Consider the following 26,017-nt stretch of genomic DNA (forward strand, 5'->3'; position numbering starts at 1 on the left):
ACCAAGACACAATCAAAAGAACTTGACAGTATGTGTGGCAAAATAATTAATTAATATAGAATTATAACTCAAGTCTTCCCTGTAATGAAAAAACCAGGCCTGCACCAGTACACGACTTTGAATTCAATAACTACTGCTTGCTTTAGGCATATTAATTAAAAAAAAAAAAAAAAAAAAATTCCTCCAAAGCAAATTTAAAAGGAGAAATGTGTTTGGAGTCATTTCTCTCGTGTCAGATAGCACAATATTTTCTAGAATAAGTAAATCAGGTGCATGGTAATACTTTATCAAAATATTGACATTAAAATATTACCAGGCCTCATTGTTTGTCAGTATTTCGATTTTCTTACTTATTTTTTTAAGACTGGGTTTAAACTCTTGTTATCAAGCAGACTTTTAATTTCTCATTTTTCAGAGATAATATTGAAAGGTCACTTTGTAGCTTTTAAAGTTTTAAGAGATGACTCATGGCGCCATCACTGTCTTACAGGCTTCAAAATCCAGTTTCCAGTCACTGTTGTGCATTTTGATTTGGCAAACATGTATCTGTGTTTTATGTGTTGTAACAGAGATTATTATTAAGAGCTCTTTATTGCTGGTTTCTATGTTTTAGGTAGTAGATCTTCAGAACACCCCATCAAATGGATAAAAAGAACATTGCATGCTTTAATGAAATATACTGTTTGCTTCATTAAAAAAAAAAAATCTCTGATGGAGAGTCATAAAAAATCTGGAAAGTTTCTCTACTTATTACTTTCAGATTTGTCTTACAAACTTATTTTTCTTTTTACTCATTAGTAAAGATGCCTACATTCAGAAAGATGAGCCTTCTCGAGCTGGCAGCTTTGTTCCCCAGAAACACTGCACACAATCAAAAGCAAGGGTCAGCAGTGAAGAAGGGCTCTGTCAGACTAAGGCCAGGAAACACGTCTTTTGTTCTCTAGTGATCAAAAGCTGTGGACACTTCTGCTTCCAAAGAGACATGACTGAGAGCACCTAACTGAGAAGCTGGTGAGGCTCCAGGGCCACATCTGAAAGACCATGTCTGACAAAGGCCTGAGTGCCCTGGGGAAACGCCACGGGTGGCCCTCTGGATTGTGGGCTGGTTCCAGCTGGGCCCAGTGGACCTGGTCTGGGGCTGGTGTTAGCACTGGTTTAAAGGACCCCAAGAAAAGCTACCTAATCCAGGTTGTTTGAGGCGTAAGAAGTGTATTCTAGGCTCACCATCGACTGATTTGAAAATCTCAACTTAGCCTCAAAACTGACTTTTAATCAATAAGTATTTATTGAATGTCTATTATGTTTCGAGGTCATCTAATTTCAAATTCTGCCCCCCAAACTTTATGTTATTTTGTATTGAATCATTTCCCGTGACAGATAATATATCTGCATAATATCTTCAGTGGTGGGTCAAAAGATAAAAACCCAGAGAACCATTAGGCGCTGCTCCTCTTACTCCTGGCGAAGCCTCCCTTCAATTTTTCAGAAAGTGGATTGTTTATTCTATTCTTTAACATCTCCAAGTATTGCTACTATATGATTGTCTTCTCAGTGCTTTTTAAAAAAAGCCTTTTTCCAAACGTCGACAAAATTCTTCTACTTAGGAAATTAGGAACTGTTTGTGTTTCCCAGGGTTTCCTTAAATCCTGAAGAAACAAGGATCATTTCCATGGTGTGTTGTTAAAAACAAGAGGACAGGCCCCAAATGGAGTCACTTATGTTAATCCCCACAAATACAGACTACACTTAATTATGGTTTCAGCTCTCCTAGAAATGGAATCTTAAGCCAGTCAGTCAGAAGTTGTCTGTCTGATCAGCCCTAGTTAGGTTGTCTGCCGAGAGACCCCTGCCACCCTCTAAAATAAAGATATGTTGCTGTATCCAGCCAGCTTTGCTGCCCATTGTAACTTGTTCTTGCTCCCTTCTCTCTGTAAGGCTTTCATTTTGTTAAGTTCCTCTGAGCTACTTTCCATCTGCCAGATTGGATGCTGCCGGATTCATGGATCTGTTAGCAAAGCCAGTAAGATCTTTACAGTTTATCCTGTTGAGTTTTCTTAACAGCACGGTCTTCTGTTTTGCCAAAATTATGATTTTAATGGTGTATAAGGAACATTACATGTTCATGGGAACGTCAATGGTTTCCGAGAAAAGACCCCACATGAAAAATTATCAAGAAAATCAAGAGAAAAGAACAGAAAGCTCCTGGCTCATCCTGAAGGATGAAACAGCCTTGCAAGTTCCTTTTGAGCACACTGCTGTACCTCCTCACCCTGTTAAAAACACCGACCAAGATCTGTGGCGTAATTTTATGGCCATGATAGTGGGTCCTGTTCAGGTGTTCCCGCCCGTGCACCCCACCTCCACTGCGGTATGTTTGAAAATCTATAATGGATCTGGTGGTTTTCAAGCAAGAGTGGACTAAGGAAGAGCATATCTTGGGAAGTGTAGGAACTTCCCAGGACTTGGTAGCACAAAAGAACTTTATTTAAATATCACCTAAGTAGTGACACATTTTGAATGAACTTGAAATGGACCAGTGGCGCGGGGGTGTACACCCCTTCTCTGTCCATTAAACAACATACTTATTCGTCCACTATGATTTCAAATCTCTCCAACAAGCATGAAAAAGACAGAGTCGCAGAACTCAGATGTGACAAGGACCGTATTTCCTAGACCCAGGGCTGTTCTCAGGAGTGCCGCAATACACCTCCTTTCCGAGTCTGGAACTTGGTAAAGCTGTTTTGAAGGATGCCCCGAGTTGTGTAGAGGCCCATTTCGTTTTGCATCCAAAGAGTAAAATCCCTGTCTGGGGCCGACAGTTCAGACGGGCAGGACTGTGCATCCGCTCTAATGGTTCAGATGGACAGACCCAGAGCTGGACAGGGCGGGGGCGCACGTCGCCGCCGGGTCTGCGGGGCGCTCGGCTGTCGGGCCTCGGGGTGGAGGCCCGGGGTCAGCCCTGCTCCGGGCTGCGCGCCCGGGCGCGGGTCCGAGCCGCCAACTTGGGGCCAATCAGCGCGCGGCGTCCGGCGCCCGCAGCCCGGCCCGCGCCCCGCGCCCCCGCCGGGGGCAGCAATGGCAGAGGCGGCTCCGGGCCGAGCGAGAGCCGGGACGAGGAGGGGCTGAGCCGCGGGGGATCCTGGAATCGGCGGGGAGGTGGGGATTCTGGGAGGAAAGCTGCATTTCCTCCTTCCCACCGGCCTCGCCCCTCCACCGGCACCCCAAATGTCCATGTGCCGCCTCCCGGGGTGCTGAGCGAGGCGCGCGGCCGCGGCGGGAGAATGCTGGGCATGTACGTGCCGGACAGGTTCTCCCTGAAGTCGTCCCGGGTGCAGGACGGGATGGGGCTCTACACGGCCCGCAGAGTCGCAAAGGTGGGTGACCGGGCGGCCCGCGCCTCCCGGGCCGCCCCTCCGCAGGCCGCGTGCCGCCGGCTTCACGCCCATCGCCCGCCGGGCTCCCGCGGGGAGGCCGCGGTCCTGCAGGGCGGCCTGTGCCTGCCGGCCTCCCGGGCGGCAGTGCCACGTCAGGGCCGGCCCTGCGCCCCGCGCTCGGGACCCGGGCGGCCCGGCCGGCGGCCCTGCGGCAGGACGTCTCTCCTCCCCCTGCAGGAAGTGGTCCTGACGCTCGGAGCCTCCTCTTCCCCGGTCCGGGAGCCAGGGCGTCTCCGCGTGGGCTTGGCCCGCGGGGGCGGGGGTCCCCTCCGCGCGCACGCAGCCCTGCGCGCCTTTCTTCCTTTAGGATGCGTTACGGGGCCAGGAGCCCTCGCCTCGCCCGCGGCGCTGGGCTGCCGCTCGCTCAGCACTTGCCCAGGAGTTCTTCCCTCCTGCGGATTCTGGGACGTGCCGACCAGATGATTTCTGAACCTCTGATCTTTTTTCTCTGCCTTGGGATTTGTCTCTGACTAGGTCTCTTTGCCGACATTTAGAGGCAAGTGAGTAGGACAAGCGCGTTGCCCTGTACACACGGAACGGCCTGGAAACGGTGGATGTTGAGAGCAAAGGCCTAGGAGGAGAGATCACTGGAAAATTCCAAACTTGGGGATCTGATGAGAGTTGTGTTACAGCCTTTTTCCAGGATCTGTAAACTCTAGAACCAGAAAGGCAGGGCTGAAGTGGCCAGGCTGACGTGTACTGAGCACATACTCTGTGCCAGGGCGTGCTTGCTGCTTCACCTACAGTAGTCACTTCACCTGCACACCTCTCCCGTGAGAACACTGTTAACCCTCCTGCAAGACAGGAAGAAACACGGCCGCAGAGTCTAATTTCCTGCGGACTTAGTGAGTTAGGCCTCAAACCCATGGCTTCTGAGTGCAAAGCACAAGTTCTTTCCAGATCATCCTCTGCCAGCTTCCCAGCAGCCCTGCCGACCCCCTTAACAGATACCTTGAAAAATGGAGGTTTGGGCAAGATCAGGCTTGTGCAGATACGGTGTGCTATGAAGTGGGTCACAGAAGCACCAGGATGCCTTTCGTCTGAGTATAAATCTCCCCACCGGTCACCTAAGAGCAGGTGAAGGAGGGTGGACAAGTACCTCACAGGGCTGCTTGACAGCAGGACATGTAAGCAGCCCCAGGGCGAAGTTGGGAAAACAAGCCTCTGTTTGCTTTTTCAAATGGGGGTTTGGAGGATTGCTCAGAGGAGCCCCCCAGGAGTAAGCACCTTGTCTGAGTGAGGGGTACTGATGGATGCTTTTGCCAAATGGGTAAATGTTAAAAACAACACTCTTCCAACTCAGAAGCTGAAATTCTGCTTTTAATTTTTTCTTACAAAGACAGGATAATTCCCAAGTGGATTTTTCTTGCAGGTCTCAGGCCTAAATGTAATCACTTAAAAATTAAAGAGTTCTTAAACATCACTTTGTTTAATGTTAGTAATAGTAATACTCTAAAAGGTTGTATAAATGTTAGAATTGTTACATAATTCTATTTTTGTCCTTATATTGTTACTTTAAGTTTTTAGAAACAGCTGGCCAAGGTACTTTCTTTTGATCCATCTATTAATTCCAACTTATTTTTCCAGGTGGTTGATTATTTGGACATTTTTATTACTTTTGGGCATAGAATAAAGCTTCCAAAATCATCACATATTACTGCATTTTATTATTGCAGCACTAAATAGACACTTATCTTTCCCCAGCTTCTGTAACTTCACTATATAAAACACATATAGGAATTTTTATCCAGATCACATCTAGACTGCTTCAGGTGAAGATGCAGATGTTTGCAGTGAATCCAAATGTCATTCTATGAGTGACATAGTTTAGTTTTGATCACAAGATACTCAGTCATAAGGCCACTGATCATAGACAGGTTCACGGATGCCAGCAATGACCCTGAGGGAGTCTTCTGCTCCCTTGCCTCCCAGAGGCAGAGGCGGAGGACGAAACAAGCTGGAGTCAGGTTTTAGCTGAATGGTCAGGAGATGCTAAGTATCCAGGCATCCCCTACCTGTTTGCAAACAGTGTCTTGCTGCTGAACTGGTCCTCGAGGTGCCCTGTAGAAAGCCGGCCTGACTTTCTCAGACCTGTAAGTCCACGGGTCTGAGAAGAGAGTATTTCAGCAGTAAAATTAAGGACCTTACTTAAGATTTTTCATGTTCTCTATTCTAAACAGATTTTGGAATATATCCCTTTAGAAATTACTGATGTTTTCTCATACTTTTAAAACACATATGCTCATATATCACTTCTGTTTTTAAAAAAAACAACGGCAATTCAAGCCATCTGTTGATTTCAAATTCAGAGACTCTAATCCAGGCCTGTACTGAGGTTGGGGATCTTGCTAGAGGCTCCACCCCTACTACACTCACCACGTTGATTTGGGGTTCCCTTACCAACAGGACCCCGAATCCTTCTCTAGACCCACTCATTTATGTGCAGCGTCTCCTAGAGTGGGGTCCCTGCGGCAGAATCGCAGAACTCTCGGGCTCCACCACAGTCCTACTAGGTTTTCCCTTGGCTATTATCCTTTTTTACAGGTCTGTTGCCTCTCATTTGGGGGAGGGAGTAATAAAATCTACACAGTGACAAGAAGAAAAGGAAAGGGCTTCCTTCCTTTTGTTGCCATTACGGAAATCAGAGGTTGGATGAGCAGTCATTTGGTCGCTATTTCTGTGTAAGCCATGAATTGTTCTTGGAAAGCCCTTGAGTAGAAAAAGGAGGCCTGTGTTCATTCACAATTATGCACATTGAAATTGCTAGTGATAAGAAGAATACAATGGACACTTCCCATGCCGTGTGCCAGGCAGGCCCTGTGCTTCGTGCTATGAGCACAGTTTAATGCTTCAATAAAGATGTGGAATTCTACATTACAAAGTATTATGCAGCTTAAAATGAATATTAGTTACTCAAAACTAATACATTGAGCATAAGTACAATAGAAAGTACATTCCATTTTTTACATCATGACCATTTTTTCCCCTGACTAGAGCTTATACAGTAGTTCCCATTATCCATGGGGGTGGGGGGGCGGTTTCCAATACCCCCAATGGATACCTGAAACCATGGATAGTACCAAACCCTATATTCTGTTTTATCCTATATATACATATGATAAAGTTTAATTTAGAAAGTAAGCAATTTCATGGATACAAGATTCGTTCTTACCATAAGTAGATCTTAGGAACTTCAGATTTTTTTCTTTCCTTATTAGGTGGAGAACTTTCACCTTTTCACTTCAAGGAAGCACTTTCTGGCTTCTCTTCGGTGTATCCGAATCGCCAGCATCACTGCTCTTGCACTTTGGGGCCGTCATTAAGTAAAATAAGAGCGATTTGAACAGAAGCACTCGGGTACTGCCACAGTCAATCTGATAACCCAGACGGATACTATGAGACTGATGGGCGGGGAGCACATATGCAGCCGCGCAGCGTATGCAGCGTGGGGATGCTTGGCAAAGGGGCGAGTTACATGTGGGCTGCATTTCACGCAAGATTTCATCACGCTCCTCAGAATGGCGCGTAATTGAAAACGTACGAATTGTTTATGTTTGGAATTTTCCATTTCATGTTTTCGGACCATAGTTGACTGCGGGTAACTGAAACTGAGGAAAGTGAAACCCAGAATAAGCGGGGACAACTCATGATTAATCAGTGGGTGGTGGTGTTCGAGCTTGTGCTTGAACCCCAAAAGTGGAAAGGTAAACCATAAGTTTTCTTCAAGCTCCCAGATTCTGTGATTTTATGGAAAGCGTCATGGCGGGAAATATGCTACTGCTACCCGCCTTCCTTCCCTTGAGGTGTATCGCAGGCTGTTGGTTTTCTTCCCTCTGACTTCCAGTCGTATGTGGCAGGCACTGCACTGGGCTCTGGGGATACACAGGTAAACAAAACGGACAACGTCTGTCCACAGGAGTTGGTTTTCCTATGTGAGGATTGTGGGGACAGAGTCCCAGAGAGCAGTTTCCAGGCTCTTGGCCTCACGTGGAAAGGTGCTGGCTCGGTTATTAGGTGGCCGTCAGCTGTGATCAGATGGCTGTCTGCTGTGGCTGGGTGGCCATCACCTGTTAACCAGTTAGCCATTGGCCACTGATATAACTGCCGTGGCTGAGCCAGCAAGTGCACATTGCAGTTAGCAAGGGGTGGGTTGGTGGGTTGGTTGGCAGGCAGACAGAGAAGCACAGGTGGCAGATTGTGGATCGTGTGGCTCCTGTTTCCTGTGTCTCCAACCCAACGCCAGCGAGAATACACTGGGATGACCCCTATTTATGGCTCTGTGGGTGTTCCTTTTTGGCCTCACCATATCCTGTGTTCTCGTGCAGGGAACAAGACCAGAGACCCTGCATTACAGGGAGATATGGGGTACACAAGTAAGAAAGGGAAGATTACCAAGATAATTTAAGCATACATACATACATATGTATTTGGATTGACTAGTCAATGGAATTGCAGACTTATAGCAATGTTTTGTGTGGTCAGGGAGACATAAAAGCTAACAGTTTCCATGCAGTCTGACTAGTGCTGTGATGGACAGCAACATGAGGTTGTGTGGATATGTGAGAGAAGAGGGACCACAAGTGTTCAGAAGCTGGAGAAACCCCACCGCCATTACAGTTAGTGATCAGCAAATGCTGGGGCTTCACAGGAGGCCTTGTGGAGGAGTTGAATTTCATGGGGTCACACAATTATTAATACTGTCTTTAGGACTGAGCACTTTAACTTTACGTGCAGTATTTTGTTTTACCCTCCCATGAACCCTGTGAAGTAGGTACTGCCGTCATACCCATTCTCAGTTGAGGAAGTGGAGGCAGAGAGGTTGGCCAGTGTGACACGTTAAGTATTACGGCCCGGGTGGCACAGAAGGAGCGGTGGGCCTGTGGGGCCTATTCCAGGGAGGCTGCCCAGACTCTGCTCTTAATTAGTTTGGGTGGAATTGAACGCTTTCTAGGTAGAATTGTTGGAAATAAAATGCAAGCAGTCCTTTGAGGCCTACGCCCTGTGCCAGACCTTATTTCAGACCTGGGAGTTGTTTAAACATTTCCACTGAAGCACCGGCTTGCACCCTGGTACGGTCACACACAATCACACATTTTGAAGTGTGGGTTTTCTCTTCACTGTGCCCTTGTGTATGTTATTTTTATTGTGCAGGGGTCTTCAAAGGTGTGTTGTCATCCCCAATGTACAGAGTATACACTTGCTCAGTAATTTTTGTCAGCATTTTGCAGTGGTCTTTATGTTGACCTTTCCAATTTTTTTCCTTTGCAATTCCCTCTTCACTAGCTGGCAAAAACCTTATCTGATGGTCAGATACATGGTTCTCTCTCTTTATAGCTAGAAGCCTTTAACTTGCATACCCTTAGCATAGCTGAGCTGGGTTTGTATTTTTAAAAAGACTGCAAGTTAGGCTAAAGAAAAGCAAAAAAAGGAAATAACTAAATAATGAAATAAAATATGTCTCTCCCAGATTTCTGGTCCCCTGATTCCATTAGAAGCAGCAATGGGCATTGCTGGGGCCCGTGGGAACTTAAATGAATACAGTGAGGAGCCCCCTTGGGGCCCCTCTCTTCCTGGCTTCCTTCCCTTTCAACCTTTTGCTTTTCTGCCTGCGGAGCTCCCAGGTGACCTCTGTGCCTGTGAGCTCACGGGCAGTCTCCCACTGCACTTTGCCCTTCTCATGAACCAATGCAGGATCCTAGTTCTACCTTGCCAGGGACACTAGGATCTTATCCACAGCTGCTTTTCAACTCAAACTTGACAGCACTGGGTATTAGTTTCCTGTTATTGCTGTAACAAATTATTACACCAATTTAAAACAACACCAATTTATTATAGTATGGTTCCAGAGAATATAAATCTAAAATGGGGTGCACAGGCTGGTTCCTTCTGGAGGCTCTAAAGAGAGCCGGTCTCTGCTTTTCCCAGTTTCCTGGAGGCTGCCCGCATTCCATTGCTCGGGTCCTGTATCATTCCGACCTCTGCTTTTGTCCTCATAGCTCCTTCTCTGGACCCTTGTGATTCCTGTAGGCCCACCCCCATAATCCAGTTTAGTCTCGCACCTCAGAATCCCTAATGTAATCACACTTGCAAAGTCCCTTTTACATTGTAAGGCAATATACTCACAGGATCTTGGAATTAGGATGTGAGCACTTTGGGGAAGCGGGTGGGGCTCTGTTATCTATCTTACCAGGCTCCGAAGTATAGTTCTTTCTGGCCTAGGTCATGGGACATTTTACAGTGACTAACTGGGCTGAGTCCTAGCCCACATACTGGTCCTGATAAAATGTACTGTCTGCAAACCTCACGATGATGAGTATTCTGCCTTGTTTTCAGTATTGGTTCTGGCAAGGTCTGCAGGGTTGGCATTAGGCATGCAGGAAAGCCTGGGTGCGTGTTTCTGTTACAAAGAGGAAGAGCAAGTATGTGAGAATCAGAACAGGCAGGGATAGGTTCTGATAGTGCCTCCCTGATAGTGCTTCAAGGACCTTCAGGAGTCCTCGGATTTGCACATCCCCATTTTACAGATGCAGATACTGACGTCCAGAGAAGCTCTGCGGGGGTCTTGCCGCTCCTGCTGCCTCTCAGGCTCCTGTGCCTTCACAATACCTGCTTCCTCTCTTTCAAACCAAGGCAGACACCTTGATAAGGGATTGGTAGTGAACACATTTGGTGAGGTCAAATCTCAAGTAAAAATATGTGAAATAAAGGTTTAAATCTGTGTTTGTGAAAATACAGAAAGCTAAAAAAAAGGGGTGGTGGGGGGGCAAGTTGGATAGGGTTAGAAAAACGTGGAAAAGAGGAAACTTAAAAAGTAAGTAAAAGCATAAAAGAAAAATCACATAATATGCATAAATGTTAATGCAGGAAGACGATTTTGCAGAATAAGAGTTTTGTTGATCAGCTTAGAAGGTGACTCGTGAAGAAACAATGGATCTTTATTCTGGGGCTAAACTTCTGCCAGTGGATGTTTGCTTGAATTTCCTGGTGGCTGGTGATAACTAATCTGGAAACGCAATCAGAGGGAAAGTAATCACCCTTCAAGCCTGCCATGGTGCTAACTCGTCTCTGTGTTCACACATTTATACTCTATGGTGGTGACTCAATGCAGCTTTGTATATCCTGGTGGAATTACAGATTTGTTTTCATGTATAACTAATCCACCTAAACTAATGGCTCCTCAGTAACTTCCTATTTTGTTTTTTGTGATAATAACAGCTACAGTTAATTCTTTCAACAAATATTTATTGAGCACCTGTACTTGTTAGGCCCTGAGCTAGCTGCTAGTGACAGAAGGCTGAGTGACAGATGACAGTCACTGGATGTGTCACACAGTTTATATTTAAACCCTACAGCAAGCCTTCAAGCCATTATTATCCTTGTTTTATAGACGAGGGAACTAATTTTGAGGAAGATTACATCAGTAACAAGTGAATTAGAATCGGAATTCAGATCATGCCATATATCCTTTTCTCTAAAAACACCAACACTGTTTTCCTCTGTGCTGATAACATGCGGGATCTATGCTCGTGTGCCACAAACAGACAGCCACTCACACACTTTTAAAAAAACTACTTTATAAAAATGAAGCGAGAATAAGCTCATTTCATCATTTAGCACTTCTCATTTAACAGTATCCGGAAATCCCTCCAAGTGACCTACGTTGGCTCTAATTGTTATTTTTAGTGACTGAACACATTCCGCGCTGTGGCTGTGCATAATGTTCATTTATTCAGATCTCGCTTTACAGAATTATTCAGTAAGCCTTTATCACCAAGATCTGTGCTGGCCCTTTGGAATAAACTAGTGAACAAGATAGAAATTCTGGCATGTGTGGCTCTTGCGTTGTGGTGAGGGGAGACAGAAAATAAACAACGAGCATATTCTGTAAATTTAATACTGTGTTAAGATGTGGTAAGTGCTCTGGAAAAAAGGGCGAGGAGAGCTGGGTCCGGGTGCCTGGGCAGAGTGTGTGGACGTGTATGGGCCATGCTGTTACAACACGGCGGTCCAGTCAGGCCTCACCATGGGGGACGTAAAGGACGGGAGGACAGCAGCCCGGTGTTTTTCTAGGGCAAGAGCATTGTAGGCAGCAGCCCGAGCAGAGCTGCTAAGACGGGAGTTTGCCGGCCGTGTCCGGGACAAGGACGCAGCGAGGCTGGAATGGGGTGGACGAGGGGGCTGAGCCCAGGGGAGGACGGCAGAGGGTCAGTGAAGGGAGGGTCCCAGGAGCACAGCCTCATCTCTCAGGGCCTGTCAGGCCACTGGGAAGACGTCGGCTTTGCGTGGAGTGAAATGGGGAGCCACTGCAGGCTTCGAGCAGGGCACTGACGTGCTCTGACTTGAGTTTATCAAGGGCACTCTGACTGCTGCGGAGAAGGGGCGGCCACAGGGCAGTTGTGTAAACTGGGAGGCTTGTTGGGGTGCCACTGCAGTAAGCCACATGATGATGCTTAGACCAAGCATCCATCCAGATGATGGCTGCTTAGACCAAGATGGTGGCAGTGCTGTTGGTGTAGACTCAGTGAAGATGGTGGTGACAGCCTATGCTGCTGAGTTATGGGAAAAGGAAGGATCAAGGGTGTTCCAAGGATTTTAGCTTGAGAAATGGGAAGGCTTAGATTTTCTGGTTTATTACTCAACCCACCTGAGAGAGAGCCTCACACCAGTTCTGCGCCAGAACGTAAGGCTTCACCTACACCCAGTTGCCCGTACGTGATAGTAGCAGTTGTTTTGCTCAAGACAAGCAGGTAGCTCAGGGTTGAGGTTAAGGGAAAAGATGCTGCATGCACGTCCCCATAGACCCAGGGTCTCTTCCTCACAACTCTCCTGAATTTCCCATTTCATAAAGGATAAGGCTGTTGCATCTTGGGCACTAGTGCAGTTCTTTTTCCCTGATCTGCGTTGTATCAGCTGAGAGTCATTGAGACAATTGCAGTAATCTAGACCTTGGGGATTTTCTTCTCCCTGTAACAAGAAGTTGGCGGGTGGGCATTTGCTGCTGATCAATCAGTTCAGTGGCTCAAAATGTGAGGGTGAAAGTCTTTGTAATTCTCTTGGCCTCAAGATGGCTGCCTTAGCCCCGGTTCTCATGGTCCTATTCCAGGGGAAGAGAAAGAGGAAGTAACCAAGGCAGTAGGGTGTGCTCACCAGCTGACTTAGCTCTCATTTAAGAGCTTTTGTGGTAGGTCCATAGTACAATGATTTCTGCTTGCGGTTGTTAGCTCACCTCCCTGTTTTAATGGAATGCTAGTAAATGGAGTTTTTCTACTTGGACACATGAGTACCGTCCACAAGGTCAGTGTTCTAGTACTAAGGAGAATGGATAGGGAGGCACCCTGTCTGTCTCTGCTGGGCAGGCACTGTAGAGAAAGAAGATTGAATACGTTTCGGAATTGCACTTTTTAGAAATGTACTTTGTTGAAGGCCTAATTGTATTGCAAGAGCACAGTAGTTTAACACTGAAACATAATTATGTTCCAAGTGGGGATTGTAGATTCCTTCTGTGAAAAGTCATCATTATTTCACATATAAATGATTCGACTGCAGATGGATTCACTTTAATATAGTTTATTTCATCTATATGCATGTATTTTTTTATTAGTTGAACCATTTCAAAGTAAATTATAGACTTTATGACAATTCATTTCTCAATATTTCAGCATTAGGACGTACTCCTAAATAGCCATAATATCATTTTAATGTCCAACAAAAATGAGAGTAATTTCCTAATGGCTTCTAGTATAGCCTGTATTCAGGTTACTCTAGTCGCCTCCAAAATGTTTTTATAGCTGTTTGATTTTTGAACCAGGACCCAAGCAAGGATCGCCCATTGCATTTGGTTATGTCTACTAAATCTCTTAACAGTCTCCCTCTTTCCAACCTCCTTTAGTAACACTGACTTCTCTACTTTCTGAAGAGAAAGGCCAATCGTTTGTAGAGTATCTCACAAGCAGAGTGCTTTCCCAGGGTTTTATTTAATGTGTTTCTCTTCTCTATTTCTTCTAATCTGGAAGTTAGATATACATGATGTTACTTTTTAAAATTTGTTTTACACACTGGCATTGTGTATTAAACGCTTCTCCCTATCTTCAGAAAACTTTCTACATTGCAATACACGGTGCAGTTTTAGCAGCGGGAGCAGGAAGCAAACACCTCCCTCTCCTATGTGTTTTGTCCACACGCTCTTCCCAGCAGCACCGATACCTCAGGTGCCGGGTAAGACAGGACAAGCCTGGGAAGCCATCTCCCCATGCTCGCTGGCCCTTCCGTCTTTGGCGGGACCTGGAGAGCTCTACAAACAGCCAGCCCTCTCACGTTCCTGTGGCAGACACCGGGGTCTGAAGAGCTAGAAAGGTTTACTTCCTACCGCCTTATAGCAGGGAGTACATCCTCTCTGGTCCTCTCACTGTTAGTGATGCCAGCACTCGGTTAAGGTAATTGCCCCATTGTCAGGGTGTGGATACTGTATGAAGACCTATTTGACTACCAACCGCTTGCCTGATGGTTGTAGCATCCATCGATGATTCCTTGCCTGAATAGTTATATTATTAGGGATTTCAAAATGGGGATTTCTCAGATAGCCCTCCTTTATTTCTAAGTTAGCATCCATCTGTAAAGAAGAGCTTTCCTTCATTGTTTGCAGCTATCTGGTTGTCCTGAACTAGGGTTATTATGGAAAAGGTAAAACAAAGTCTTAGTTCTTTCTCTTTACTAATTTTAGTAAATTGTTATCCTCTAATAATGGCAAATGAGGATTTTTTTAAAAACAAGATTTTCTTCTTTCTATCATTTTGGACTTCAGAATTTGTTAATGTGTTTCAGTCAGTTACCCTCTTACTCTCTTTGATTCTCAAATTGTTCTAAATTTGGCTTGTGGGAGCTCTTTCTAACAGGATTTAAGAGCTAGGAGAAATCTTCGGAGTCAACTACTCCAAATCCCTAAATTTTATAGATAAGGAAAATGGAGTTCAGAAGTTAGTGACATCTGTATATGTCCCAGCTAATGAATGGCAGAGCAAGGATTCGGAGCCACACCCCTTGAGGCCTCAGCTGGTGCTTTCTCTGTTCTTCTAAGAGGGAGATCTGCAGGAAATCTTGCTTTTGACTTCTCACTAATAAGCAAAATAAGAGAAAATGGCCCACATGTTTGCAATCATACATTTTTTTGTTTATTAAAAGTTATTGTCTAGCCCAGTGGGTGGCAAATTGAATGGATTAATTTATCTGCTTTGTTCAGAAAGAGCAAAGAAACACCATGGTAGACTGGGCGTTGGGCCAGCCTGCGAGGTGAGTTTGACTTGGGTAATTTGGTGTCTGCAGATGGAATTTGTCTTGCAGTCCCATTGTATTTGACCTGTAAAGAATTTTGAAATCTTGGAATTCATTGCCAGTATAGAAAAGTAGTGATTTCACACACAAATCTGATTCGTCAGCCTCTCTAAAATGTTTTCAGCTACCTGGCAATGTTGGGCCCCTGCTGTGACATGGCAGCTCTCAACTGGAGGGGAAACACAGGGCATGCTGGCCCTGCTGGCTCCCGACCACTCCCTGACATGTCCTTTACATACTTGTTGTTGGGTGTCTGTAGTTCTGCTGCTTCCTGCCTGACCTTGTAAGCATTGGAGATCATGGCCCTTGAGATAGTTAGAAGCCAAGAATTCTAGGAAGGATCTTGCCAAGAAAGATCTTGAAGGATCTTTCAAGCCTGAAACTAATATCAGTAACTCAGGCACGGGTGAAAAGCAAGAAAATGGTGGACCCGGCAGTTTCCCTGCTGCTGGTATGAGATCTTCAGCAGCTTAATCACAGAAAGTAAAGCCAATGATGACAGGAAGTCAGCTGGAAAATTTTCAAAAAGGTAGTTTGAGATATTGGTTTTCTTCCTCTCATTAATTATGAACCTCACCGTGGGTGTTTAAAATGCTAAGGCATGTGTATATATAATTTATATTATAATGAATCATATGAAGAATTTTCATTTTTGTAGATTGAAAATAGTCACATATCGACAATTTCATGTGGTTCAACGAAAAGAAAAAAAATATATAGCATGTGCCCCAAGAGTTCCTTTCATATGTACGTGACCCAAACATGTTTGAGGCCCACTAAGGTAGAAGAGGCTTATTCTCAGGTTAGAACTTACGTAGGAAGTTGTCAGTGAACAGAGCAGTGTATATAATGCAATTATAATTGTAAGGGAGTGCTGTTTGTATACCGTGTTTCCCCCCAAAAAATGACCTAGTCAGAGAATCAGCTCTAATGCATCTTTTGGAGCAAAAATTAACATAAGACCTGGTATTATATTATATTATATTATATTATATTATATTATATTATATCATATTATATTATAAAGACCCAGTCTTATGTTATAGTAAAATAACACCAGGTCTTATATTAATTCTTGCTCCAAAAGACGCATTAGAGCTGATTGTCTGGCTAGGTCTTATTTTCGGGGAAACAGGGTAGTAAAAACCACAGTGAACAGAGTTGGAGGAGGGGGTGGGTAGCAGGTGCTGGGGTCCTTAGGGGAATCTCCAGAGAGAGAGTGGGTCTAGTAAGTTTAAAGTCTTCATCTAAAGCCAAATATAAATTGTTTTAATTCTCTGCAATGTTTCTTACCACAGTACTATGGATAATTAAGAGTTGGCTATTCACATTTTTGTAATCTTGCAGCCACAGAAAGAAATTTATTTGATCAAATTATTCTAATATACCCACACGTGTGCTTTGAAGACAATCTTATCAAATCCAGAGAGCTAACTATTCTTATAAATTTGCCTCCTCTATGTATGTTTTGATGTTGGTGTTTTTCAAACTGTGGATGGCAACCCATTGGTGAGTTGTGAAGTTAAGTTATTGGGTCAAAACTAGTATTTTTAAATAAGTGATTAAAATAGAGTAGAAAATATGGGAGTTTGTTGTACAGAATAAGGGTAGTAATGTTTTAAGAAATTTATAGTTTTATATGTGTGGGTTTCTGTGCGATATGTGAGTTTGCTAGGCTAAGATGCAAAATGGATAGCTTACTCTGGATTGAGGAAAAAAATTGAAAGCTGTATTTCTTATAGTTTGGTAGTTTGCGTTTATGATAGAGTAAGCGTTCACTATTAATAGCAAAGCTTTAAAAGTCAGAGTCCTCACTCTTATCTTGAATATTCACAGCTATAAGTCCTTTAATAATTGATCTCGGCCTGCATGCAAGCAGGCATTTTTACTGATAACAGTGCATTTATTTGGGTTTCCAGCCCTTCCTCTTCAGTCCTTTGAACACTGCCGATTTGATTGATTCATTTTTTTCCCTCCCATTTTGTCCTGACCAGCATGTGTAGACCAGTTGTATTGGAAAGTGTGTACTCAGATTATGACCTTCTGCAATCGTTGATAAAGGCTAAAACATGACCAAGTGGAGTAAAAAGTTGAACTGCCTGGTTTAATACCAAATCCTCAGATTGATTACTAAAAACACACCTATTTGTTGGTCTGTCTTCCAGAGAGGCTTTGACATCAGTGTCTTTATTCAGTCCGGCAGTGAGTGTGTGACTGCTATGGCCAAGGCATGACCTGTGAGACTCCTAAGTGTTGTCAACAGAAATGAGAGGACAGTCCTGTGCCTTCCTGGCACCTGGGTCGTGCGGTCACTTGTCAGGGTTCTGAGCCGTGGCCTGGGGAAAGGAACGGTGCCTGAGCTCCCCACTCAATAAACCACCCCTTCTCAGTCCTTTCTCTGACCTTTGCTAGGTGAGGGGCCTTAATCCAGCAAGTGATTTAAACTCTTGGAGTCCCAGTTTCCTTCATTGTTAAATGGGGACATTCTCACATAGGATTATGTAAAGTGCTGCACATAGTAGTTCAGTAAATATTCATTTCCCTCCCTCTTCTCTCAGTCCTTACACAGCTTTTCTGAACTGCCATTCAATACTGGTGAGGTGAGAAATGATTCCCTCTGGGGCTGTGGTGTCTGCCTGAGGACTGATGCTGAGTGGCTGGTGTCAGCACGACGTGGCTGCTGACGCCAGGCAGGATCTAGAAGCAGAGGTGCCTTCCAACCTCTCTGAAATCTGCTCCCTAAACTTAGTTATTATAAATAGCAGTCTCCCCGTTTCTGTGGCATGATTGTCGTGGGTTCTGAGGATTCTAGTCTTGACTTGAGGAATCTCGGTGGCATTTCCTGCCCCCAAATTAACATTAAAGACGAGGTCTTCTGGCTCCGCCATTATTTGTGTCTTCTCAGTAAAATAAGGGTTGGGTTAGCTGGTCACATTCCTTTAAGCTTTAACATTTCACTGGTCCCAGAAGCTGGGTTTTCTGTTGTTCATGAAGTAATTCATATTCCTTGAAACGTTGCTTTGGTGGTGGTCCCCCCCCCCCCCCCAATGATGTTCATCAGAAGTTCCCTTGGAGATTTTGGTGGACTTTTCTTTGTCCACCTCCTTCTGAAGGGAAGGTTCTACTAAAGACCGGTCACAGACGGGTTGGCAGGGTGCCCACCAAGGCTCTGTTCCTCTCTGCACACATTTCTACAGAACAGCTGGCCGGACAGGCTGGACCCCACCCCCATCTCTCAACCCGGCCTTGGTTTGGTTGCCTTGGTGAGGAGGGAGCGTTTGCTTCCTGGTCTAACTTGCCTCACAAGTCCCAGCAGGGCCAACTGCCAGGGACACCCATTTCTGGGACATCTCACCTGGGAGCTCATCAAAAATGCAATTCCCTGTGTCCCCCCTGCCAAAGACTCTGATTTTCATAAGCCCAGGATCTTGAATTTGAATTTCTCATGCCAGGGGCTACAAAGCGAACACTTGGAGAAACGCTGGTTTCCAGGGAGCCCCCTTGGCCGTTTGAACGATTGGCAAGAGAATTTAAACCTTATTTATGAACAGTCTTCCTATAAGAATGGCAAGCCCACTTCTTTCTTGTTCATAATTGGGATGAATTTTTGATTTTTATGGAAACCAGGTGATTTTCAGCTTGGTGGGCTTGTCTCTCAAGTCAGACACAACTCAATGCTTGGCGTTTTGGGACTGCTTGCCAGAGGCAGCAGCGGATTGAAACATGTGAGTTCAATGTCATGATAGGTATAAGAGCCTTATCAGAGTTTGAATGTTAAGCCATTTAACCCTTTTTTCCTGGCTCTAGTATTGTGGATTCAGGCTCTTAGGCTAAAAGCAGATTAAGTTGTACTTTAAATATATAAATATGTTGTGTGGTATAAATTTGTTAAAATGTGTCTCAGTCGATGGACATGAAGAGATAGAGAAAAAATTTTCCAGAAAAGACATAATAGTTTATTTTAGTTACTTGATTGTTGTACTAATTCTTTTTCAATGTAATCATCACTACTCAGGGTGAAAAGTTTGGACCCTTTGCTGGAGAGAAGAGGATGCCTGAAGACTTGGATGAAAATATGGATTACAGGTTGATGTGGGAGGTGAGGATGTGATTGCTATTTTAAGTGTTTAAAATATGTGTCTCTTTATACTATTTAATGCATTTACAAGGTTAAGTTACTAGATATTAATTCCAGTTGACTGTTGGTGGAAGGTGTTGACGCAAGGATAGACAAATAGACGTTGTTTTTGACAAAGATGTCATTCGTACTAGGGTAGGGAAAGGATGGCATTTTCAATAATGGTTTTGGGTAAAAATGACATCCTCATGAAAAAAGTATTTTGACCTCTGACTCACGTCCTATATAAAAACTAATTGTAAAGCATTGTAAACGTAAACCTGTCAGGGAAACACAATAAACCTTTAGAAGAAAATGTAGGAGATTACCTTCATGCTCTTAGGGTAGGTAGAGGTTTCTTAAATAATAAGCAATAAACACTGTAAAGGGAAAAATGGTAAATTGGAGAACAGTAAAATTAAAAACTGTTCGTCAGAAGATACCATAAAGAGAATGAAAAGCAAATAACAGAGGGGGAGAAGACATTGGTAATGCATTTGTCTTAAAAAGGACTTGTATCTAAAATATATTAAGAACTATAAATTGATAAAAGAAAATGAAGAAAAATGGGCAAAACACTTGAACAGGTGCGTCACACAGAAGATATCCAAATGGCCAATAAACATGAAAGATACGCAAACTAGCGGCCGATGTCATTGAAGGGGATTTTTAAAGATTTTTATCAAAATATAGCTAGCACATAATATTATATTACTTTCAGGGGTACATCGTAGTTATTCAACGTTTATATACATAAAGAAGTGATCACCATGATAAGCCCAGCAACCATCTGACACTGTACCGCGCTATCACAGTATTATTGACTGTATTCCCTATGCTGCACATTATATCCCTGTGACTTACTTTATCCCTGCAAATTTGAACCTTTTATTCCACTTCACCCTCTTTCTTCCCTTTTTAAATTACAGTTGGCTTTCAATATTATTTTATGTGATGGTGTACAGCATAGTTGTGGTTAGACATTTATATAATTTAATAAGTGATCCCCGTGACTAGTCTAGTACCCACCTGGCACCTTACATGGTCATTACCATATTATCGACTACATTCCCTCTGCTGCACTTTATATCCCCGTGACTATTTTGTAACTACCAGTTTGCACTTCCTATTCCCTTCACTTTTTTCACCCTGTCCCTCCACCCCCTCCTATCTATCACCCTGATAAGTCTAGTACCCCTCTGACACCATACATAGTTATTACAATATTATTGACTATATTCCTTATGCTATACCCTACATCCTCATGATTACTTTGTAACAACCAATTTGTACTTAATCCCTTCCTCTTTTTCACTCACCCCCAAGCCCCCTCCCATCGGGCAAGCATCAAAATGTCCTCTGTATCTATGAGTTTGTTTCTGTTTTGTTCGTTCGTTTATTTTGTTCTTTTAGAGTCCACATATACGTGAAATCACGTTGCATCTGTCTTTCTCTGTCTGACACAATCCACTCAGCACAATACCCTCCAGGTCCATATATGCTGCTGTGGAGGGCAAGAGCCCATTCCCTTCATGGGTTGGCAATATTCCATTGTATACATGAGGTGTGATCACAAAATATGGTGAATGTTTAAATAAAAAAATGTATTACAGTAAAAGACACATTACCATTAATCCCCTTCAAAATACTCCCCCTTGCTTCGAGCACGCTTAACCCATCATTCTTGCCACTTTCTAAAGCAGTTCTGGAAGTCCTCTTTTGTGAGTTTCTTTACTTCATCCTTTATCATGACAACAATCCATGTCACACATCGCTTCTGGTATACAGCAATTTCTGTCAAATTAAAACATGGCAGTGTGTCCTCATCCACCTTATTCACCGCATCTGGCTCTTCCCCAAAGTCACAATGACCATGAAAGGTAAACATTTGAATTGATTCAGGACATGGAGGCAGCCACGACAGCACAACTAATGACACTCACGAAAGAGGACTTCCAGAACTGCTTCAGAAAGTGGCAAGAATGATGGGATAGGTGTGTTTGAAGTGAGGGGGAGTATTTTCAGGGGGATTGATGGCATTGTGTCTTTTACTGTAATCATTTTTTTAAATGTAAACATTCACCATAGTTTTTGATCATACCTCGTAGGCACTGCCTACTCTTTATCCATTCATCCATCAGTGGACACCCAGGCCGCCTCCATATCGTGGCCCTTGTATGCGATGCAGCAGTGAATATATGGGTGCACACATCTCCTCGAAGTCACGTTTTGGGTTTCTTCAGATCCATACCCAGCAGTGGGCTGAGGGAGGCAGGGGTCTGTTCTGTGGTTGAAGAATGATTTGATGGTGGCTGGACTGGGGCCTGAGCTGTGGGGTTGGTGAGAAGTGGCTGGCTGCTGGCTCTGTGTTGTTGGAGGTAAGTCACAGCACTGGGGCCTACTGATGGATTGTGTGTTGAAAGAGACAAGTCCAGAATAACTTTGAAATGTTTGGCCTGAGCCACACGGGTAAAAAGTGGTGACGTTTCTGAGATAAGGCAGTGGGAGAGTTAGAGTGAAGGGGGTGGGAGGGTGGGGTGGACTGCTCCATGTAAACTTTGGAAGACAAGGCATTATGCTAATTTTCACTCCTCAGGTCTTAGGACCGTAGAGTTGGATAAAAGTACAAGCCATCACATAGTCAATATTTAATAATGCACTCATACTCAGTACATATAATGAATAAATATATAAGCTGCTGTGACCACTGGCATCCTTAGAAAATATGAAATTTAAAGGTTAAAAAAAGAAAAAACTCGATTCCTTTCGTCTTTCACTACCTTGGGTTTTACTGCTTTGTAGACGGTTTTCTTTGTGGTAATTTGACTGAAATATGGTTTTTAGAGAAGCTGATTGGTTGGGTATTAAACTAGACATTTTGTTTAGATGTTTTTCTCTCTCTTTGCAGTTATTTTGTGATTACAGTTGCTCTGCTGTTTGGGAACTTGATTCAGCACTAGGTTTCCAATGTGTTTTAGTTTTTGGAAAAAATGTTTTCAATTGTTTAAAATCTTTTATTTTCCTTGATTGTTTATGGAAGTTCTTTTAGGTGTTTGGAACAAAGAAGTCTCTTTATGAAATGTTTTTCTTTTTGCAGATGATAGCATTTTGTTTTAGGTTCCAAATGGAACCACTTAGTGTAGGCAGACATTAGTGGAAAAATACCACCTAGGAAGCCTGGTAGAAGGCTGGGCATCCTAAAATAGACGTCATGGTCCATTCCTCCTAAAACTAGTCCTCTTTGGCTGGGGATGAACCAAAGCGATTGAATGCTACTTGTGTCCTGCAAGTTGTACATTGGTTTTGTGGTTGTCTTCTGTCTGCTTTTTACAAAAGGCTCCTACCTGAGTATGTCAGCCAACTTCTGGCCATTCAAAAAAAAACAAAAAAACAAAAACACCCCACAATATCTGCATTATTGGAGTATTTTTACCGTATTTGTGGTTCTGATCACAACTTACAATGCTGTAGGAATTTCATCAACTAGATGCATTTGGCTGCAAAGAGCAACTTCACCTCATTTATAGAAGGACATTGAGGAGGACATTATGTCAAATAAGAGGAAATCCAATAGTCTAGCAGGCTTCAGGGATGGTTGATTAATTTATGTCCTTATGTTTCTTCCACGTCTCCACTTTGCCGACCGTGGTGTGGCTTAATCCTCAAGCTGGTGGCAGGTACCGTCAGGCAGGGTTCAGACAAGGGCCCATAAGGGGCGCGGGCACCTTTTCAAGAGCCCTCTTCTTCTAGCAGATCTCCTCTAGTATGTCCCATAGTCACTGTTGAACCAGCAGACAGTGAGGTTGCTCTGATTGAGTGACACATCATCTGGAGCTGGGGGAGGTCCACTGTTAAGGGGAAGGTGGCCATCAGAACAAATGTAGCGTTTTTGAGGCAGGAGGATGGGCAGGGTGTAGACTCAGAGGCAGTGTTCTCCATGAGAATGACCACAGTTGTTATTTGTTCATTCAAGAACTATGTCTTGAATGCCTGCTCTGACCCAGATTACGTATTAGATGCTGGGTTTACCTAGAGAGTAAAAGCGTAACATCTGGTAAGGAATCTAGTATTTGTATCTTTCATTATTTCCATGTTCTCCAAATATTTTAATTGGGGAGCATAGAAAGCACATTTAGTGAAAATCTTTTTGGTTATTAGAACTCTTAAAAGAACAGTGCTTCTAGCGATTCTTTCTAGAAGTTGGGGTATTTCAAGGAGAGAGAAAATATAAGTGAAAGGAGCTATTATGTTTTCAAAACATTTATTTTGCATTGCACAAGTCACATATGCCTGTGTGAGGTAAAAAATTAGAGCAATAGACATAATGGCAATTGCATTTTCTGCAACTGAGTAAAATAAAAGAGCTATTTTAAATAAAAAAATAAAGGTAATAAAGATGACAGTATGAAGAGAGATTTTCAGCAAATTCAGAGGGAATTTGATAGCAAGTTTCCTCTCAATATTCAAGAAGAATCTATAAAATTGGACAAGAAATCAGAATGAAATATACAATAAAAATTTTGTATATGATTTCACCAGGATCTGCTATACACATTTGTGTGCAGGTTTTTGTGTGAAGATAAATTTCAACTCTTGAGTAAACACAAGTAGTATGATTCCTGGATTGTATGAGAAAAGTGCGTTTAGTTTGGTTAAAAACTGCCGTATGGCTGCACCATTTGCATTCCCACCAGCCATGAATGAGACTTCCTGTGGCTCCACGTCTTCCCATTTTATGCTGTCAGTGTTTTGGATTGGGGCCATTCAGGCAGTTGTGTAGTGGTATCTCATTGTTGTTTTTATTTGCAATTCCCTGATGAAATGTGATGTTGAACATTATTTCATATGCTAATTTGCAGTTTTTATGTCTCAGGTAAGATGTCTACTGAGTCTTTTGCACATTTTGTTTTCTTAGTGTTGAATTTTAAGAATTCTTTGTTTCCCTTAGATACCAGCAAAGATTTTCTCCCAGTCAGTGGCGTCTCTTTCCATTCTTTTTACAGTGTCTTTTGCAGAGCAGAAGTTTTTAATTTTAATGAAGTCTAAATTATCATTTTTTTGTGCATGGATCAGTGCTTTTGGTATTGTATCTACAACAGCCATCATCAAACCCCAGATCAACTAGGTTTTCTCCTATATCTTGTAGGAGTTTTATAGTTTCATGTTTTACATTTAGGTCTGTCATTAATTGTGAAAAGTTAATTTTTTGAAAGGTATAAAGTCTGTGTGTAGTTTATTTTTTCATGTGTGTATGCCTAGTGGTTCAGCACCATTTGTTGAAAAGACTCTCCTTTGTCCTTTAAATGACTTTTGCCCTTTTTGTTAATCAGGTTATTTTTTAATGAAACTTCTTACGGATTGCTTTTTAATGCAGAGATGACTTTAGTGAGTTTGTTTCTTAGGGAGTCATAGGTACAATAAACCACAGAGATAAAGGTGTACAGAAGTTAGCTGCTCAAACATTGTATTGTTCTCTCTGGACTGTCTAGTTGTCAGTATGGACACATAAATGTTTCCTTATTAGAGATGCCAATGTAACTGATTGACCTCAGTGACATCCAAGCTGAAAATGAGATTGCCCGTTTTTTGTTTGTTTGTTTTTCTTTAATAATCAAAAACTAGTTCCTTATTTTATTTTTATTTTGTCTTTGTCTTGTGGTCAGAGATTCTTACATACCACATTTTATAACTTCCTGGGAGGTAAACATGAAGTTGGTCTAAAGATAAGGTCACTTTGATTGAAGTCATCCTTCAAACAATCTGGAGTTAAACATTGGTACCAGGAGTGGAAAAGCAACTGAATTTTTAGACTGGAAAGTTATCACAGGGACAGAACGTGGTGATCATAGGAGCTGACCACGCACATGAGCGCCAGGCTAAACAAATGTACCTGGATTATTTCACTGGCAATTCTAACTTGTATGATGTGGTACATGAAAGTGGCCACGGTCAGAAATAGGGGTGTTTGAGGAGGACGCTATTAGCTGCTTGTAAAGGTCACTTGTATTTCAGGAACAAAGTCTTCTATTTATTCGGTGCCATAAAAATATAGCTGAGCTCACCTCATGCTCTCTGAAGCGTATGATTCTGAACTCTGACTTGTTGAACCTATCTCATCTCAAAGTTAGCACACAGGAGTCATTTTCAGCAAGCAAGTATTTGTATTTCTTGTGGAAAAAAGGTATTTTCCATTTATAATGAATTATACATGTTGTTACTCAGATGAGGTTTTCCTGGATGGGTCTCGATGACCCAGCTATGTTGAGTTTTGCAAGAGAATGTCCTATAAGTGTTTGTTGATCCCACATGTCTTTGTAAATTTCTGTCAGTATTACGCTACAGTTACATAAGCTGCATACATCCTAGTTCCTGTAGCAATACAGAATGAAGGTGGTTTTTATTTTTCTGAAATTTTGCGTGCATTCCTTCATGTTCTGGGGATTCCAGAGACTTGCAGTTAATAGAATGCTTGGATTTTTCATCAACTGGATCTCCAATAAATCAAGCTTATAAAATTTTAATTTTATCCTGGAATATAACCAGACCTGGAATTTATTTCATGGCCTTCAGTGTTTTCAACTTTTTACTTTGTGAGGTCTTTATGTTTTTAAGCCTGTTTATATTTTAAACCTTTATGTTTTTAGATAGTGTTTCTCTTTATCTATTTGGCTATACAGTCAGTTCTGCTAAACGCGATATGTGTGTCCCTAAAAGTCACTGTGCTCTGCAAAATCACTCAATAAAAACCACGAGGTTCATGGAAAAATGGGGTTAGGGACACAATTTGCAAAAACTTCCTCAGTAACACATGCAATAAAAAATAGGAATCTCATAAAAACGAGATTCTCATAAAAATGGTAGCACAGTTTTACACATGTTTAATGGTTAAGAAATACATACATCCTGTAGTTCATATGTCAATTTACCTTTTAAAAGACCTGAACTTAGTTTGTGGAAATGTCCATCAGAAGGGTTGCAACTTGTGAGTTCTTATGAAGCGGTGGAAATGGATGGAAGGCTGTGTGACCCAGAAGTGGGTTGCTCTGTCTCATAACACATGGGGGTCGGAGGACGGTGGTGGCTGCTTGAGGTATCTGTGCTTTGTGTGTTTCTGTGCTTGGCTCTGCTGGGTACTGTT

General features: G+C 43.0%; 1 protein-coding gene across 1 annotated transcript in view; it reads left to right on the plus strand.

The window, feature by feature from the left end:
* The first annotated feature begins 2,789 nt into the window (after positions 1–2,789).
* PRDM5 (PR/SET domain 5) overlaps positions 2,790–26,017 on the plus strand; it is a 120,688-nt gene continuing 97,460 nt past the window's right edge. Inside the window, 2 exon segments of the mRNA XM_074338556.2 lie at positions 2,790–3,374; positions 18,778–18,861. Of these exon segments, the coding sequence (XP_074194657.1) occupies positions 3,282–3,374; positions 18,778–18,861 (177 nt within the window). The 5' untranslated portion in view covers positions 2,790–3,281.

Source organism: Rhinolophus sinicus, chromosome 15 (assembly GCF_057876585.1).
Source record: "Rhinolophus sinicus isolate RSI-liver-muscle chromosome 15, RSI-T2T, whole genome shotgun sequence".
Classification (NCBI taxonomy): domain Eukaryota; kingdom Metazoa; phylum Chordata; class Mammalia; order Chiroptera; family Rhinolophidae; genus Rhinolophus; species Rhinolophus sinicus.